Genomic DNA, 16,347 nt, shown 5'->3' on the forward strand with positions numbered 1-16,347 from the left:
GCAGTAACAATGCATGGTCGAGCCTCCCATTACATTGCTTGTGAGCCAGTCATGCATTCGACTGGGCCATGTGAATTCAGTTCATACAGCATGAATTGGGAAGTACCAGTTCATATTACGATATATTTTAGCCCGCGTGATCGATTTTCCCATGTGGCAGTTGTAAGCGGATCTCACCTTTAACCAAGAAATTTGCATTTCCCGCCCTTCTTCCGTAGAATATGTAGAACTACTCTGTGGTGGGGAGACAGGCTCAGAATTGGATGCTATCCAACTATGTTATGAATCCACTAAAAATAATCACGTTGCCCGTGATCTTTTGAAATAAATAGAATAATATTCCTTCTTTTACATAGCAGCAATATCCACTACGGTGCAATTCAACGTCTTGTCATCTCGAATTTTGGCTCAAGCCTTGATTTTCATGCTCCTTCTATCCGTATTGTTAAAGTAATACGTGTAAGAATATTCAAGGGCATGATAGGTTGCGTTTGGTTTCTAAATCAGGATATTAGAACATTGTAATAAAACGCTACTCCAATGCCGTATTCTGTGTTGCCTTCATAATGTCTTTAACAGCAGTGTCTTGAGGAGAAAAGACAGTATCAATGCTAGCGAGAGAGCCGTCGTATACTTGTTATATTTGAGCTTTTCCAGGATTTCATCAGGATTAGTGGTTTCCGTGTTAAATACAGGAATTAAGACGTAGACTGATGTAGTACATAGTAGTAAGTATGAACGTCCTTGTGTAAACCTACCGTCCTATATGTAGGTTGGCTATGTTTGATTGCACATCAAAGATACATATTTCGGAAAAGCGACACAGTGACATAATAAAATGGTATAGTGATATGATAACAATGTACAAATACAATATGTATATTTGTGTGACAAAATAAGATTCATAAAAGATTAGCCATGTTTCAACAGATCTTGCTGAATGTCGGCAAACGTTCTCAACTTTATTAATATCTACAACTTAGACATTCTCTCAAACAACCTCAAGAACAAGGTCCTTTACAAAAATTATTACTTGCCTGCGACAAAGAGCAGAGTGCTTCAACAAGATCAAAACTCCAAAGCATATGCCGTTCTTTATGTAGGAGATCAGACTACGGATTTCGATAGAATAATATGTGCTGGATTAAAGAGCTTGTACGAGTATTTACCCTTTTAAGCTGGACCACTTCTCATGCTTTCTTCAAAATTAACTCGTACATTTCTAAACCGTGACAAGTTTCTTGCGCGTGATATCGTGATTAAGAAAAGACGCAACATATTCTCGTAACAAGTGAGAGCTTTTGAAATTTAACCTCAGATGATGTTTACTCTCAGGAATGTAATGTTTATGAGTAACGAGCTCTCTGCACTGGATATCAGTGATTGGAATGTCCAGTAGCAAATCCCCTGTGTGAGAGGTGTAGTGGAGTTGGCTGTTGAACTATTGGTCACATGGTTTTAATTTGTCACTGTAGATCGAGACCCGAGGAGAGCTATAGAGATCATCAACCTCCGGATGGCGGATCACCTAGTTTTAGGTGTAATGTGTGCAGTGACGTCCTGGTTGGGAAGCTGGACCTCTTGCAACCTCTGAAGAGACACAAGGAAGATCGACCCTTCAAGTGCGATCACTGCCGAAGCAGCTTGTCGGAACACCTCAGTATCCACCCGCTCCAAGTGTGCGGATTTTCTGATAAATGGTTTACAAAGAGGAAAATACTGACAGGGGACATGCGAATGCATAAAGGTGGGATTATAAACGAATGTTTAGTATCTCATAAAAATTTCAGGAAAAGGCCGGACGTTATGCGGTCTCACACAAGCGAGAACCAATACTGCTGCAACGTCTGTGGAAAATCCTTCAGCTGGAAAAAACTAGCAGGTCACCCTCATTGTTGCACTGTATGTTGCAAATCATTTGTCAAGAAAAGCAGTTTATCTTATCACAAGCTGACTAAAACAGGATAGAAGCCGTACAGCTGCAATATCTGTAGCAAGTCATTCATACAGAGAGGTAAACTAACCGAACATATGCGGATCCATACATGCGAGAAGCCATACAACTGCAATGTTTGTGACAAATCATTCATACGGAGAGATAAACTTGCCGAACATATGCGGACCCATACAGGCGAGAAGCCATACAGCTGCAATGTCTGTGGCAAATCATTCACAAGCAAAGGCAGCCTGACCGATCATGTGCGGATCCATACAGGCGAGAAGCCATACAGTTGCAATGTCTGTGGCAAATCATTCATACGGAGAGGTACACTAACCGAACATATGCGGACCCATACAGGCGAGAAGCCATACAGTTGCAATGTCTGTGGCGAATCATTTATACGGAGGGATACACTAACCGGTCATATTCAGACCCATAAAGGCGAGAAGCCATACAGTTGCAATGTTTGCGACAAATCATTCATACGGAGAGATAAACTTACCGAACATATGCGGACCCATACAGGCGAGAAGCCATACAGTTGCAATCTCTGTGGCGAATCATTTATACGGAGAGATAAACTAACCGGTCATATTCAGACCCATAAAGGCGAGAAGCCATACAGTTGCACTGTCTGTGGCAAATCATTCACAAGCAAAGGCAGCCTGACCGATCATGTGCGGATCCATACAGGCGAGAAGCCATACAGTTGCAATGTCTGTGGCAAATCATTCATACGGAGAGGTACACTAACCGAACATATGCGGACCCATACAGGCGAGAAGCCATACAGTTGCAATGTCTGTGGCGAATCATTTATACGGAGAGATAAACTAACCGGTCAAATTCAGACCCATAAAGGCGAGAAGCCATACAGTTGCAATGTCTGTGGCAAATCATTCACAAGCAAAGGCAGTCTGACCGATCATATGCGGATCCATACAGGCGAGAAGCCATACAGCTGCAATGTCTGTGGTAAATCATTCATACAGAGAGGTAACCTAACCGCACATATGCGGAGACATACAGGCGAAAAGCCGTATAGTTGCAGCGTCTGTAACAAATCATTCATACAGAAATGCATTTTAACCGATCATGTCCAGACCCATACAGGCAAGAAGCCATACAGCTGCAATGTCTGTGGCAAATCATTCATACGGAGAGGTACACTAACGGAACATATGCGGACCCATACAGGCGAGAAGCCATAGAGGTGCAATGTCTTTGGCGAATCATTTATACGGAGAGATAATCTAACCGGTCATATTCAGACCCATAAAGGCGAGAAGCCATACAGTTGCAATGTCTGTGGCAGATCATTCACAAGCAAAGGCAGTCTGACCGATCATATGCGGATCCATACAGGCGAGAAGCCATACAGTTGCAATGTGTGTGGCAAATCATTCATACAGAGAGTTTGGCTATCCGAACATTTGCCGATCCATACAGGCGAGAAGCCATACAACTGCAATGTCTGTGGCAAATCATTCATACGGAGAGGTAAACTAACCGAACATATGCGGACCCATACAGGCGAGAAACCATACAGATGCAATGTCTGTGCAAATCATTCATACGGAGAGGTAAACTAACGGAACATATGCGGACCCATACAGGCGAGAAGCCATATAGTTGCAATGTCTGTGGCAAATCATTCATACAGAAAGGCATTCTAACCGGTCATATGCTGACCCATACAGGCTAGTAACCATTCAGTTGCAATGTCTGTGGCAAATCATTCACAAGGAAGGGCAGTCTGACCGATCATATGCGGACCAATACAGGCGAGAAGCCAAACAGTTGCAATGTCTGTGGTAAAACATCCAGAAAGAAAGGCAGTCCGACCTAACTGTTCATATGCGGACACAAACAGAAGAGAAGCCATACTGTTGCAAAGTTTATTCCACTGAAGCACAACTTGTAGGATTCCGGCAAGATATAGCAGATATCCTGGATTCAGAAGGTCAATTGGTCTGTATCGCGACTGACCTGTCTAAGGAATTTGATAGGGTAGATCATGAGAGACTACTGGAAAAAATGAGTGCAATTGACTAGATAAAAGAGTGACTGAATGTGTGGCTCTGCTTTTAGAAAATAGAACTCGGAGAATTAGAGTAGGTGAAGCTTTATCCTGCCCTGTAAAAATTAAGAGGGGAATTCCTCAAGGCAGTGTTATTGGACCTTTATGTTTTCTTATATATATCAATGATATGTGTAAAGAAGTGGAATCAGAGATAAGGCTTTTCGCAGATGATGTTATTCTGTACAGAGTAATAAATAAGTTACACGATTATGAGCAACTGCAAAATGATCTCTATAATGTTGTGGGGTTGTTGCATTTTCAGATTAAAGCTCGCAAATGAGCTGTTTTCATTCAGTAATGGCTACTATACCCCACCCATATCCAATCCCTCCTTCAACGATAACGCCCCTTCCTCCCCAACATCAATAACCGAACCACCGCCGTCTCAAACTATATATGTAGGATTTAGACGGCAGTGAACCGAACTGCCGAACCTTACCCCCACCACTACCACGTGCAAGGGTTTGACAGCGGCATAGGTCCTACCCTTCCGAGGGCCCGGCTCAGACTGAATACTTTTGCCCTCCACTCGCGTGGGCGCGCTGTTGTACATCTCGTCACTCACCCTAAGCCCACGTGACGAATACGGCAGCTCCTATTGGTAGAAACATCTTGCGATTGCTATTGGTCGATTTGAGTTTGACAACTTGGACCACGTGGGACGACCACGTTTTTGACGTTTGTGGCATTTTGCTTTACTTTGATTTGTATGTGGATATCTGTTATATTCGTTTGCGTGTTTGAAGAAAAAGTACAAGATATTTGAGGTAAGCATCTTTACTGTTCTTGTTTTACTAATCTCCTGAGGCCAGAACATGAAAACGTACCACACCAAGGCAAATGAATTTCGGATAATTTGAAACATAAGTGCGGCCAGTATCCAGTATTCGGGAGATAGTAGGTTCGAACCCCACTATCGGCATCCCTGAAAATGGTTTTCTGTGGTTTCCCATTTTCACACCAAGCAAATGCTGGGGCTGTACCTTAACTAAGGCCACGGCTGCTTCCTTCCCGTTCCTATACCTTTCCTGTCCCATCATCGCCATTAGACGTATCTGTGTCGGTGCAACGTAAAGCAACTAGCCTTATATTTGTCCCCCTGTGGGTAGGGCCAGTAGAATAACAGCCACAGCATCCTCTGCCTGCTGTAAGAGACGACTAAAAGGGGTCCCATGTGGGCTATGCACTTGGGAGCTTGGGTTGGCTAGCACGGATCCCTTAATTGAATTTTGGCACTGCTTCCGCTTACTTGTGCCAGGCTCCCCACTTTCATCTATCCTATCTGATCTACCTCGATCACGACCTGTTCTTTTCTGCCCCCGATTGTATTATGTATGGAGGCCTAGGGAGTCTTATTTTCCCTCCATGGCCCTGGTCTTCCTTAGCTGATACCATCATTTTCCTAGTGTCAGACCCCTTCCATTTCTTCTCTCTGATTACTAATATATATAGGGGAAGGTTGCCTAGTTGTACTTTCTCTTAAAACAATGAACTAGATTTTAGGCCCTTTTAATCAACAAGCATCATCATCTTAAGCAAGGAGATTGGTGGTGAGGGCAAGATGTTTGGTGGCCATGACATATACTAGGAACTGTCCCATCATTCGCCTTACTGCAGGCGAAAGGAAAAACCATTCTCAGGACAGCCAGTGGTAGGGGAACAGCCCGTTTCTGTGTCCCAAATGCAGAGGTGTAGAAACACGGTGGAACCATAGCTACCTCTCCTCTGCTTGTTTGGCCGGTTGGAGTGCATGCTGTCAGACCACAGATCAGCCTACTCTGCAACCACCAACATAGATTTCTGCCTTCGATATACAGTAGGTACAAATGGCAATGTCTGAAGTGAGTTTCCACTGTCTTCAACTGGCATTTCGTCTAGGTCACAGCAAAGTCCCTTGCACACCGTAATGTTGTGGAAGTAGCAGCATATTGTTCATAATACTGTACTAAATTAGCAAGCAATTCCTTGGACATAGCTCTTAATAGGTGGAGCTATGTTGAGACTTGGCATGGGAATGTTTTGTGCTGGATCAGCTGCCATATTATTGTATGTAGATCCTGATGCTACATATTTCTGTAAATTTATTAGAACTCCTCTCCTGCGGATGGACTGAAAGGAAGCATTATTTGTACCTCCTGCATGTTGTAAGAGGGAGCAATCACAGAATCTGTAAGCTCTCTCTTGTCTTTTAAACCCTCAAATATATTCATGATTCAATCCTTTTCTATGTAGCAGAAAAATTTTGATATATCCTACTGTCACATAAAAGAGAACATTTTTATTGTAAATAGTGTAGGTCATTGAAAACAAGGGATGCATACAATTTTGTAGCTTGACATTGTTTATCATCTAAATGCAGATGACTGATTGAATGATATGTTGTGTTTTGGTGCAGTATGTAGGAACAGAGTATGTGCTATTGTAACATATCGCCATATGCCACATATTATTATGAGTAACACACAGGGTTCATTAAAAAACGGATTATTGGATGTAGGAGGACAATGGCTGTTAGGAAGCTATACTGCGCCTAGTTAGAGTGAAGTCGGTACCAAGCATGGATAGACGGACATTTTTCGACGTGTAGGCGCGGAGATTCTGTCTGCTGGTTAACATTTTCAACCAACCACGTGCTGGAGTGGGGAGAACCGAGCTTCCGGAGCTGGCAAACTGCAAGCGAAATGGAGACAACTTGACCCAACCTGGTATAAAATTTCATTGGAATCTGTCAGAGCCATATTCCACAGTTTATTGGTATGGAGAAAACGAGACTTGAATTGTCATATGCCTGTGAATAATAACATTGTATAATTATGCCCGTTTCATGTATATTACGTTCAAACCGATAGCCTGGTTTGAACCTGTTTTGGTTGTGGGACCGGAAGGCGAGGTTTTACGGGCCGAAGTTCTTTGGCAGGACGGAGGAAGGAAGGTGGTTGAAAAAGAACTTGGAAAGGGGAAGCCGCGCCATGTTAGAAGCTCTGTTTGTTTTAATTATGGTGTTTGACATAGTATAAACAATGATCTGGACAGTTACCTCTGTCTAAAATATTCCTATTTGAGTAGTCGCTAGGGTGCGGGCTGGTGAATGACTGTATACGTTGCTTACTTCAGACTGTGAGTGATTTTCTCATTATATTTTAGGCGTCTCACGTATGTACTTTGTTCACGGTAGCAACGAGTGATCGGGGCCCGGGCGCGGAATACGCGTATGCTGTGTGTGTACCGTCTTATATATTGCCGTTTTGAAGGACAGGAAACTGCCCGCAATCTAATGGTGCATTTATTTAACTGTAACTCGGTTGCACAGGTTGTTGCCTAATTACAACCTAATCATTAGGGGTGGATCCCATGTGCTTGTTGCTTAAAGAAACGGCGAAGAAGAAGACTTCCACAACAGCTATATTGGAGGATACCGAAGCCTACTGGAGAATCATGGCCGTCTTTGGACTCGAGAGGACGAGGCTTCGATTCCTGGAGATCGCTGAGATGTCAGGCTAAGGCCTGAATGACACCAGCGGTCATGTGACCGCCGTTGCTGGTTCCTGTCGTCAAAGCTAAGCTTTCTAATGTCTATTAGCATGTTGTAGTTATCAGATAGATATACAGGCAAATTAGATTTCTATGTAAATATTTGTGCATATTTAAAGTCAGCCAGTGAGGCGTATGTCTTGATTTAACTTCAGTAAAGGAAATGTGTTCATAAGCTATAGCATGTATTAGCTTGGGACGTGAGTGTTATATAGATAGTTGGGGTTTAAAGGGAATAATTAGGATATATTTAGTGTTGTGTGAATTTATTCACTGGGGACATGTTTCTGTCTGTGTGTTCTACGACTTCATTTGAGATTTATTTGGATAGCGTCCTCACAGAATTTTTAGGCCTTAAGCCTTAAATGTCGCATGGGAGCGAGGGTTATGTTTGCAGGATCAGAGAAGGATTTTTCTTTATCCTTTATTTACTGTCATCTCTGCACACGGCATGCATTTCAGGTACCATTAAGACGTGCGACAGAGCTGTGGACACCGTCGAGTGAATTAAGATCTTTAGATATGCAGGGGAAGCAGATTTTGGAGTTGATACGGGTCGGACTTATGTGTCGCGAGTTGTAAGGCTAGAGGATGCTTATATATGGATAACGGGGGGCTAAAACTAGGAGAGTGTACCTAGGGAGTGAAGCCAAGAGGCCTGAGCGCCCATCTGTGTTGAATTAAGTGGGGGTCGAATCCACGTTACGTTGAGCAAAGAGCTCGTGTAACCCGAAATGGCTAGTGTGGCCAGATATGTGTATGAGATAGGCAGTAGCCCTATGTATTTGCTGAGGTTGAGGTATTATTGTATGTGATTTCGCCGGCTGTTGAAAATAAGAGCCGAGCTTGTTATTGTGAGGAGAGGAACCTTGTCTCGGGTACGGAGACCTAAGCCAGGCAGACCAAGCTGGCTAGTGAATGAATGAAGGCCTTAGCTGCCAGCGAGCAACTGAGTGCAGCCTGTTAGAACAATTCTAAGAAACCTGCAGCCCCTTGCTAGCCCGTCGTGTTTTGGTTTGTGTGTCACAGCTGTGTGCATTCCTTTCAGTGAGGGTGCAACTCGGAAGTATTGTGCCGGGCCAGGCGCAATTGGTCTACGCCCACATATCGGAGCTGAACCCCGATAGATATCCCATGATATGCATTTTCCCATGTGTCTTTTGTTTACAGGTGTGTGTGTATACATATGTTCTTCTGATGGTGTTGTGACCAGTGGTTTTTTGTTTATCTTGCTTAACCAACGTTGTTTAAATGTGCGTCTATTTCAGCTCGTAAGCTAATAGCTGGGTTGTAAGGTTTCTTAACCATTCTCATTTGCATATGGCTCGGGCCATATTTAGAGTCTGTGTTTTTCTTTTGGAAGGGAGAGTAGGATGGCTTCAACAAGAGGTTTATTTATCCCCGTGTCCGAATATATTTGCATCGGACCGTGTTTATATCAAGTTAATGTGGATTTGCCTAATAGTGTATTTTCTGATAACGCGGCATTTTCTTGGACAATTTTAGTATTGCGAAAGTTAGACATGAAATTAGAAAGTTTAGCGGCGTCGACAACCAAGTCGAATGTAACGCGTATCCAAGTACATTTCCCCTGTGATCATAAATATTTGTTCCTCGGGTCGTAACCCGATTTATGTAAATTTGATTCACTTGTTGTATTTTTCAAATAATGTTCTCGGCACAGGATTTCTTTGGCCCAGAGAGGTCGTTGGTTCGTTTAATTTTTCTTTATTTGTGACATTTAGTATGAATGATATCTATGTTTTATTGAATAAATCCATCTTTGGCTTTTTTTTGGGTTCTTATTCACCAGAATTGATTTCTTCAAACACTACTCTGCCAGAGATTTGCCATCCTCTAGTAGATGCAAAAGAAGTACAAATCTCAATATTTTTCAGTGTGTGACCCTAGGTGCCTCTTTTGACAGACTGAAAGATGTATCATATAGTAAGTTCCTTGGGAAAATACAAATGGCGTTGCTGAAAACTTTTGCAATGTCAGTGCAACGTTAAACTGCAATAAGAGAGAAAAGTATTATGTTGTACCTTGTCAGTTCCAGTCTCTCTTTCATAAATGAATGATCTTGTATTTGTGTTGTATTGCATAGTTTTCTGGCTGATAATTATTAATTGATGATTAACACTGCTGAATATAATGTCATGCGATTATGATATACTATGATCACTAAAACTTTTGTTCAAATTTCTACCCCATTTTATACCTGTAACACTGTGGATAGTAGGTAGAATATAGCTCGATAAATCAAAAGATCATGTTTCATTTCAATTTACCTTTGAATCCTACAAACTCCCTCCTTAGCATATGAGTTTTATTTCCTGCATAAGTGGCATATCTTGATACTATTGACTGTTACAGTTGGCTTAAGTAGTGTTAAAGAGGACTGATGTACGAGGGGATGTTAGTGTCTATTTCTGCCATAGGTCTTAATCTGAGATAAGTATTGCCAATCCCACTCACCTTCAGGTCACTTCCTTCCTCCCTTTGTGAGTTAGCTTCCTTTTTCCTCAGCAGAAACAAACAAAAGCAGCACAGGCACGGCCAGTCACTCCGATCCTTCAAGGCTTTGTGGATTAGTAAAAATAAAATATAGCTCCATAATTGAAATAATTATAATAAGCAGCACAAGTGGTAAGCTTCTTTTCTCCAGCAAAAATTTATTAATAATAATAATAAAGCACAGGCCAACCTCCAGGTGTATTGTTGTTCAGAATGCAGTATTTCAGAAAAAGGTAACAGAAAGAAGGAAAGAAAGAAAAGGAAATGAAAGAAAAATATAAGAGAAATAAAAAAAGAAAAAATATATTAAATGTAATATTTAAGAGTGGAGGGGGGACGAGAACCTGGGGACCCTCCGCGCGCTAAACGATTTAAATCACCCGCCCGGTAATTTTAGTTCAGCCCTGTTTACACTAGAGGCGCTGGTGTGCAATTCCTGGCGATCTTTGCGCAGCCGTTGCGTACAGAAGTAAAAAATAACGTTGAGAGTTATCTCTTACTCATTCTCTTTGACCACGTGTAAAGCCCACTAGAGCAGGACTGTACTGATAGTTGATAGTTAGAAATATAACGGGACATTGCACCCAGTGCTGTTTTCAAGAAGTGTCGTGTACTCTGGAGTTGTCACTGGTAATTCATCCTTTCCTAAATTCAGCCCGTTCTACTGACTGATACAAATGAAATCCGTTCTTTAAGTGTTTGTTTTAAGTGATTACACTGAATTAAAATATCAGGTTTTGTCCCTAGGTGTGAGGTATGTGTTACATAAGACGCGTATTAGCCATTTGTACAGCCTATTCCGTTAATTTATTGTGCTACAGATTTTCTTCATTGAGAAATTGTGCTTTCTATCATTTACACTGTGTCCACAAACTCTATTGTCGATAAGGTTCAAGTTCTATAATTTACTTTTGCGAAAATTATACATCTCAATTGGGAACAGTAAGAAGTTGATACTAATCTTTCCCAGTTTCAGCATTCTACATATTTTTAACATTTAATATTTTTAATTTTCTTAAATTTTATTTCTACTTAAGCATTAAAACTGTATACGCATATAACCGGCATCCTTTTTGAAAACTCCTGGCCTTTGTGTCACAAGTGCCAGCAAATCTGTTCCTCGTGTGTTGTAGCAATATAACGTAACTTACCTTACCTATCAAAATTTTTTGGAGTGAAGAATATTTCTGAAGGGCTACGCAGGTGAAGAATCGCGGATATTAGTTTCAGAAAGAAATTACAATATGTAGTGCATAATTTTAATTATTGTGTTGCTGTGTTATTTACCTATGTTTGCAATTTAATAGTGACGCTGTGAATGTTGAGTTGTTCTTTAAACTGTAGGCTGCGACATATGGTAGTAGGGTTCGAAATTTTGAGAAGTTTCCGTTTAGGATATCATATGTAAAATTCTTGTTATGGTTATCAGTGTTGTTATGGAGATTCTTCTGCATTGTATCAGTCATAGAAAACTTGAGGTCCAATAGGTATGATCACAATATTAACAGTCATGTAAAATTTTGAGTCTCATTGGTATGTTCATAATATTGACGGTCATGTAAAATTCAAGCAAAATGCTTAGTCTATTGACAGATAACCTAAGTAGCAATGACAGAAATAAGGTAATATATTTCTCTGGCCTATGTTTTAGTGTAAAATCATTGGAAGTAATCAAGAACCCCAGTACCTTCTAACTACTTCAGCTGCAGTGTGAAATGGACCTGCAAGTAAAAATCAAAGAGGTACCAGCCTGGCTTGAAAGAACAACAAATGCATCACTTGTGAGTCTCATGGCAAATAACTTTTTAGAGGTCAGAATTTAACCCTTAGTAGCTGAATAAGTTTGGCAGGGGCATAATTTACTATGTGCTTCCCCAATATTAACCCCAGCAGTCGCCATTTGCTACATGGGCATCTAGGAAAAGTATGTCTCTCTTTTGTTTCTTTGTCTGGAGTATGTGATAATGTACTACGCAAGGCAGCCAACTCTTAGGAAGTACAAACAACAGTATTTATATACATCTATAGGTCCAACTAGTGACAGAAACTTTGTTCATTGGGGCAAGGAAAGGGGTTCTGGTGGCACATGCCCCCAGATGATGGTCGCCAAGTGGACAATTGGCCTCTAGCATTTACTAGGGAGATGGCAGTGCATGCTATGTTTGATAGTGGCAAAAAGCTGAATTAAAGTTGTGGACTTGATAGTGAAGGAACCTTGGTTAGGTCCAGCTACCAATGAAGTTGTGACAGGCAGCGTTTCAAGATCGAGGCATCAGGACCTTTCATGAGCTAAGTACCCATTAAATGACTGTTTATTGTTTATTGATAACCTCTGGCGTTTATTGAAATGGATTTCTGTAGGTTGTATGGTTATGTTTTTATTCTCCATGGTTTGGTAATGGTATCGTTGTGGGATTGACATCATCTCCTATCATACATTATCCAATTTTAGTGCTAGTAACTGCTGAAATGAAGGACAATTGTGGGTGCTGGATTTAATTCGTTTATGGCAGGTAGGTCTTTGAATCTCATAGTGAACATATTTTTCCTCCAAAAGAAATTCCAGGTAAGATTTGCATCTTTTAAACTTCTTTACAATGTTACTAATGTTGGGTGATCTCATATTAAAACTCTGCCTTGGCGGAGAAGCTGTGAAATAATTTTGGAGAAGAAGCGACTTATTGTCATCATCTTTCCTTGCTCTGTCTGTTGCTACTGTAAACACAGTCCATTGTAATCTTCTGAATGTGTGGCTTACAGTTCAGTCTCTCTTCATCTGATAGCTTACATGGTGATGTGATAACATTCTACTTTCATGTTGGGGAGTGTAATTTGGGTCCATTCTAGAGGTATGTGATGAAGCTGAATATCCTAGCACACGTCTGTAGTTATACTGGCATAAAAGTGAATTCCTGCACATCATTCTTGCACCTCAGAGTCTTTGAAAACCTTGAGAGTTGGAAGAGGGATATTCAATGAATAATTGTGACTCGGCAGCAAAAATCTACTCCCAACACTGCGAACTGCTAATTTATAGATGTTATATTGTCCAGGAGTTGCTTAAAGGTGAAATTCTGCAGCTTATGCACACTGTTCTCTGAATAAATGTTTGCTGATTGAGTTCTAAATTATAGACACTACAGAAGAGAACGGTGTCTGAACATATCTGAGATGCGAGTGCACTGCTATTCAAGATATATACTCTTGACACTTCTTGTTATGTTCTATTCTTGGGTATATAGAAAAAAACAATAGCTGTCATCAACAACAACGGAATTCAAGAACTACATGTGACCCTACAAATAAATTTCAAAACAAAATAAAACAAGCTATCCAGCAAACAGACTTTATTCTCACAGAACAAGGAAAGGAAAGCCTCACTATCAAAAAATCCCAAACTCCCCACAGTAAGAGCCATCCCCAAAATACACAAAAGCTCATGTCCCATTAGACCAATAGTAAATTATGATGTGCCAATTTACAATTTAAGCTAACAACTGAAAAAATCCTAAAAGAGAAAATCTCACTTAAAGAAAACAGATAAATTAAAACCAGCCTAGAACTAATCAACCCCTTCCCGCCAGAAAGCGCCCGACTGTTCACTTTGCCTTCATAAGAATGTTGTTTTGTGTAATTTTTTTTTGGTGGGGATGTTTTATCAATTTTTTTAAGTTAACCTTTTTAGCCTTTACATTTGTTTGGCTTCGAGGAACTCTCCCACGATTTCGGTATGATAAATTGATATACTTAGCATGGAAGGCTTATTTACCCTTACCACTTAATTTTTTATTATTTTTTCTAGGTTTAAGGGTATTGCCCGAGAACACCCAGCTGCATTATCTGTATACGTGTGCAATCTATGCAATAGTTTTGTATTTTTTGGTAGTGAATTGTTTATTAGGCTTTGATGAACATGCAGTACAATATACTAGCCTTAGGAAATAAAAGAAGAGTGAGAATTTGTCTTGAAGTTGTCTAGGCAACGGTCTTGAACTTCCGCGAGTGCTGGTCAGCTGTTTAGTTCGTAAACATGACGGGATTGAATACTGCGGATATTGAGACTGAGCTGAATAACGGCATAAGAAATGACACAGATTTGTTGAGCAGGGGTGGAGGTAAATTTTTAGTTAGTAAATAACATATCAACAATGATAATTTTACTGATAACTGTGATATAAGTGAATACGGATATCTAGAAATCGGACCTGATGATGATGCGGCTGCAATTCAGGTAACACAAACATTTTGTTTCATTACTCAATGATTATACGGATGATGTTGAACCTATCAATAATTTCAAAAGAGTATTATGAGAAATAGGTTATATTTTTACATATGTTAGGCGGAGACAATCTATTCAGTGACATTACCGATTGCGTATATATTAATGCAGCAATCAAACAGGTGCATTTCAGTAAAATAGAAACAGAATGGGAAGACACTTGCTAGACGAAATGAAAGTTGATATACAAGGTCATCATTACACTTCCAGAATCTCATCTTTATTGGCTTAGGGGGATTTAGACAACATGAGAATATGACAAATACAGCCTACCTCAGTGTTGAGTATCTCCAGCACGGGTGGGGGTTTGAACCGACAAACTTATGACTCAATGAATAGAGAAATGGACATGACGGTATGCTAAATGTTGTAAATGATGGCATATTTTCTAATATTATTGAAAATGTGAATACATTGTGATCAATATTTTTTATAATATTTAACCTTTTCAGAAACGGTGTGCTCTGTTTGAATGTTTCCTAATTAATAGGTTGAAACCTGGGGATAAGCGGAGAAAAAATGTGGGTGGTAAAGGGTTAAAGATACCCTTTGACATCACTAACATGTACACCAACGTAACAATAGATGAATCCATTAAAATTATCGAAAATCTTCAGAAAGAAAATACTTCACTGCAGGAAACCAAAGAAATAATTAGCCTTATTAGAACAATGCTACACCAAAATAGCTTTGCATTCACTGATAAGATGTATTGCCACAAAGAAGGGTTAGCCATGGGCTCAGCCTTATAAGGTATAATAGCAAACATTCTTTTGAATAACTTTAAAAACATCTTCTGAACGTATCAGCATTCAAAAGGAATATTGTACTGGAGCAGGTATGTAGGTGTCATCATGTGCATATGATAATGACTTCACTAATGCACACCAGTTATTAAACACACTAAATTATTTACAAAATTTCACCAGCTTCACAATGGAGCAAGAATCTAATAAGAAAATAACACCACAATCAGCAGGAATAATGGCAACCTGTCTTACAAAGTGTACAGCAAGCCCACTCAGGTGTTGCATGCTATTGACGAGTCTAACCATGCATACACAATAAATATCAGGATTGAATACAATGATACACAGAGCTGTTTCCATACCAATGAGCACAATGGATTTCAATGAAGAGGCACGAATTGTTAAACAAATCATGAAAGAAGACAACCACCCTCCAGGCACAGTAGATAAAATATTAAACAAACAAAAGAAAAGTCCCTGGAAAACCACCACACTTGGTTCTCAACTACATTAATAATAACACATAAAAAGTAGGTTATATCTTTAGGAAACAGGGTTTTAATTAACCTTCAGGATGAACAACACACTGCAGAGACACATCAACAAGTGCACCTAAACAAAAAAGACCCTTTCTCAAAGTCACGATTCTATGAACTCAAGTGCCAAGAACTTAACTGCAATGCCACCTATATAGGTCAGACAAAACAAAATTTCCACACAAGGTTCAAAGAACACAATAAGCGATCAGATATAATCAGCATTCAGCCTTTGGGGAGCACATGTACGACAGTTCACACTATTTCACAGACAGCAACACGGATCTAAAAATTTTACACATTGAAAATAAAATCAAATCTTCGAATATGAGGGAAGCAATCGAGATCTACATCGCAAAAAGTGCTAACGAAACCAACTTAAATGAACATACACACTTAAAAAATTCCCCGCACATCGCTCTACTCACATAATATCTGGACCATACTTACTCATTAAATTGGCATTTATCACAATAATATCCTATAGATATTCTCTATTTCAATTCCATACATTATTCATCTAAAATCATTCAGTTGCATTCATCCATCTTACATAAAAGTACATTATAACATGAAGTAGGTTATTAACCTTCTCTCACCTCTCCAGTGTGGAAAGAGTATTCCACAGTTCCATCGTTCCATCCTACTTCCCCCTCTCCTCTCCATGGTACAGTGTACCAGATTTTAACATCCAGTAGGAGGGATCC

At 40.1% G+C, this 16,347-nt stretch overlaps 1 protein-coding gene across 1 annotated transcript; it reads left to right on the forward strand.

Annotated features, from left to right (window-relative positions):
• Positions 1 to 2,031: 2,031 nt before the first annotated feature.
• Positions 2,032 to 7,526, forward strand: LOC137503241 (zinc finger protein 135-like). The gene is made up of 3 exons (XM_068230783.1): positions 2,032 to 3,106; positions 3,275 to 3,442; positions 7,396 to 7,526. The coding sequence occupies exons 1-3, from the start codon at positions 2,032 to 2,034 to the stop codon at positions 7,524 to 7,526; spliced, it is 1,374 nt and encodes a 457-aa protein (XP_068086884.1).
• The last annotated feature ends 8,821 nt before the right edge of the window (positions 7,527 to 16,347 follow it).

The sequence above is a fragment of the Anabrus simplex genome, chromosome X, assembly GCF_040414725.1.
Source record: "Anabrus simplex isolate iqAnaSimp1 chromosome X, ASM4041472v1, whole genome shotgun sequence".
Lineage (NCBI taxonomy): Eukaryota > Metazoa > Arthropoda > Insecta > Orthoptera > Tettigoniidae > Anabrus > Anabrus simplex.

Excerpts from the sequence above, each read along its gene's own strand:
- LOC137503241 (XM_068230783.1), top strand. The coding sequence starts at position 2,032 with ATGCGGATCCATACATGCGAGAAGCCATACAACTGCAATGTTTGTGAC. Across the intron at positions 3,107-3,274 it reads CAAATCATTCATACGGAGAG|GCAGTCTGACCGATCATATG; the intron begins GTACACTAACGG and ends TCACAAGCAAAG. Across the intron at positions 3,443-7,395 it reads CAAATCATTCATACGGAGAG|AAACGGCGAAGAAGAAGACT; the intron begins GTAAACTAACCG and ends TGTTGCTTAAAG.